We start from the raw sequence: 3,054 nt of genomic DNA on the forward strand, positions 1-3,054 counted from the left end.
ACAAATATTTTATATATGTTTATATTAGAAACATTCTATGAAGGATCTCGCGGATATATACAAATATTTGAGAAGATAGGTGGGTTGTTAAAACGTTTACAGTTTAAGCTTTGATTAGTTTTACTGAAGAAATTGATCGGTCATTTTAGTAAGAGCATACAAGTTGCTGCAATCTGTAACCAATGAATTAAATCACGTGTCATGTGTATATTTTGTTAATTTTTTCAAACTCTTTTAGTCAGTTATTGATGGAGAAATAAATATGTAGAAGCTTAGCTTTGAGTTTAAGAGTGTGTTCCGATAAGTAATGTTTTTAGTTCATTTACAATTTTGTGTTGTTTTAAAACTAAAACACCATAACTTGGTGTACTATCTTAGTCACCCTACATACTGGATGTGTGAGTTTTTGTATTTGGTAAAAAACGTGCACGTGCAAGACACACTCCAGTCTGTTGAAGTAATTACATGATATAATATATAGATAACCACATTTTCGTATACTTTCATCTGGACTTCTTTTTTTAATGTACTAACTAATAAAGTTTTGTTGTTTTCAGTTTTAAAGCATACTTTATTTTACCAGTGACTGTGATTTGTACAGGGGTGAAAAAATCATCCGCTCAAAACAAGTAAAAAGAACGTCAGTTCTATCAGTTTCTGCTAACTGTCTCCTGCCAGCATAATGCTCTTAAATGTTTAATTAAGATGACCAGTAACCTTAGTAATTTCCAAGAAGACTCAATTAAAATGAACCTGTCAAAGTTGAGTAACCAGACACTTTTCAATATCTATAAGAAAGTACATTTACTGTTGTTTTGTAGTTTAAAGTTTAAATTTGAAATGAACCTAAGTAAATTAATCATGTCTGTTTTGAATCTGTTTGTATATTCAGTGCTTGAAAATACTTCGTTTGAAATCCCGAAATTCGAGACTTGGCGCATGCGTTAAATGCACGTGCGTCTTGCATTAGAAGAATCTTTTGTATATCTGTCGAGTCGATATATATTTGTGTCTTTTTTTTAACATGTTTTAACGGACACAAACAGTGTGTATATGTGTCTTCAACCACTTAAGTATTTCTGATGCAACTGTGATAATAAGGGGTATAAAATATTGAAAGGCCTATTGGAAGTATCCGTTGTGTGTGTGACTGAAGTGTCAGTCTGTTATATAGGCAGTAGTTGCAGTATCGGCTAAGTTGTAATAAACACGTCTGAAGTTTTATAGATTGGTTTGGATCGAACACTTTTTGAAAGTGATTTTAAACACGAACTAAAACAATAGAATTTGAATTTATGTTGTCTAAATGTTTTTTTTTTTTGTAAACCATAAATATAAGGTTAAGTGGCTTGAATATATATTTTACATTAGTAAGATGGAAAGTTGGTGTGTTTTTAATAACATGTAACGAAATCAACAGAAATACAATATCAAGGGTATGGCGTAAAGGTATGTATTTGAGCGTACTCGGAAGTAAATACAGTGTTTTTCAACGAAAACGTATTTGTTATATATATGTGTGATGTGTTTCACTTAATAAATGGCGTGAAAAATGTTCTTTTATTTTCAATACGGAATTTAAGCTATTATGTTTTCTTTTGAACTGAATTGTGTTTGATAATTCACCTAAAGAGGATCTGTTATTAAAGTAAGAATCTATGACGTCACAGAAAACCCGACGAGAAACACTACGATGGAGGGATTATGTCACGTAGTCAACCAACAGCTGTTGGCACTCGACTGTCCGACAGCGGCCATCTTACAGTGTATCCCAGAACCAGGGTAAGTTCATCGTCAAGAGTTTGTTGATAAATGACGATTTGTTTTCTTTGCAATGATATACCTTGCACCCATTCATCCAAACAGTGTGTATTTTATGTAGTAAAGTTCAGTGAACGTTCGGAATTTGTTTGAAACTCGCATATTTCTGTTCTGGAGTTAATCGCAGTCAAAATATACAACGCCTTCTAGTTTTCTTGAAGCGGCGTTTTATTTGTATTTAACAAAAATTAATATAATATATATATTTCAAAAAATAACATTAAGTAACGCTCACCAACGAACAGGCAGAACTGTTCACCAACGCGTCCAGAATGATATCGTTGAGAAAATAAATGCATCATTTAATTAAACGTTTACGTCTAATAACGACAGAAAATTTTACTGTCTCAAAGTGGAGCTATTACAATTATCGTTCTCAGGCAACTTAACGTCGTACAAAGTTTCGTTAAAAGATGACTAGTTTCAATATGGTACAATATTACAGGGTAATGACCGTAGCCCTGATGTAGCTGTTGTACAGAGAAAACATGACTGCTCTCTAGACATTTTATTTTTAGGGTAAATCGAAAAAATGACTAGTTTAAATATGGTACAAGATTACATGGTAATGACCGTAGCCCTGATGTAGCTGTTGTACAGAGAAAACATGACTGCTCTCTATACATTTTATTTTTCGGGCGGGTAATGACCGTAGCCCTGATGTAGCTGTTGTACAGAGAAAACATGACTACTCTTTAGACATTTTATTTTTAGGGTAAATCGAAAAGATGACTAGTTTAAATATGGTACAAGATTACAGGATAATGACCGTAGCCCTGATGTAGCAGTTGGACAGAGAAAACATGACTGCTCTCTAGACATTTTATTTTTCGGGCAAATCGAAAAGATGACTAGTTTAAATATGGTACAAGATTACAGGGTAATGACCGTAGCCCTGATGTAGCTGTTGTACAGAGAAAATATGACTGCTCTTTAGACATTTTATTTTTAGGGTAAATCGAAAAGATGACTAGTTTAAATATGGTACAAGATTACAGGATAATGACCGTAGCCCTGATGTAGCAGTTGGACAGAGAAAATATGACTGCTCTTTAGACATTTTATTTTTAGGGTAAATCGAAAAGATGACTAGTTTAAATATGGTACAAGATTACAGGGTAATGACCGTAGCCCTGATGTAGCTGTTGTACAGAGAAAATATGACTGCTCTTTAGACATTTTATTTTTAGGGTAAATCGAAAAGATGACTAGTTTAAATATGGTACAAGATTA

At 33.1% G+C, this 3,054-nt stretch overlaps 1 protein-coding gene across 1 annotated transcript in view; it reads left to right on the forward strand.

The window, feature by feature from the left end:
• LOC111089235 overlaps nt 1-3,054 on the forward strand; it is a 51,425-nt gene that overhangs the window by 36,656 nt on the left and 11,715 nt on the right. Inside the window, exon 3 of the mRNA XM_022401363.1 lies at nt 1,671-1,782. Coding sequence (XP_022257071.1) covers nt 1,671-1,782 — 112 coding nt within the window. The remainder of the gene's footprint in view (nt 1-1,670; nt 1,783-3,054) is intronic.

This window comes from Limulus polyphemus, unplaced genomic scaffold (assembly GCF_000517525.1).
Source record: "Limulus polyphemus unplaced genomic scaffold, Limulus_polyphemus-2.1.2 Scaffold5639, whole genome shotgun sequence".
NCBI classification, from domain to species: Eukaryota; Metazoa; Arthropoda; class Merostomata; order Xiphosura; family Limulidae; genus Limulus; species Limulus polyphemus.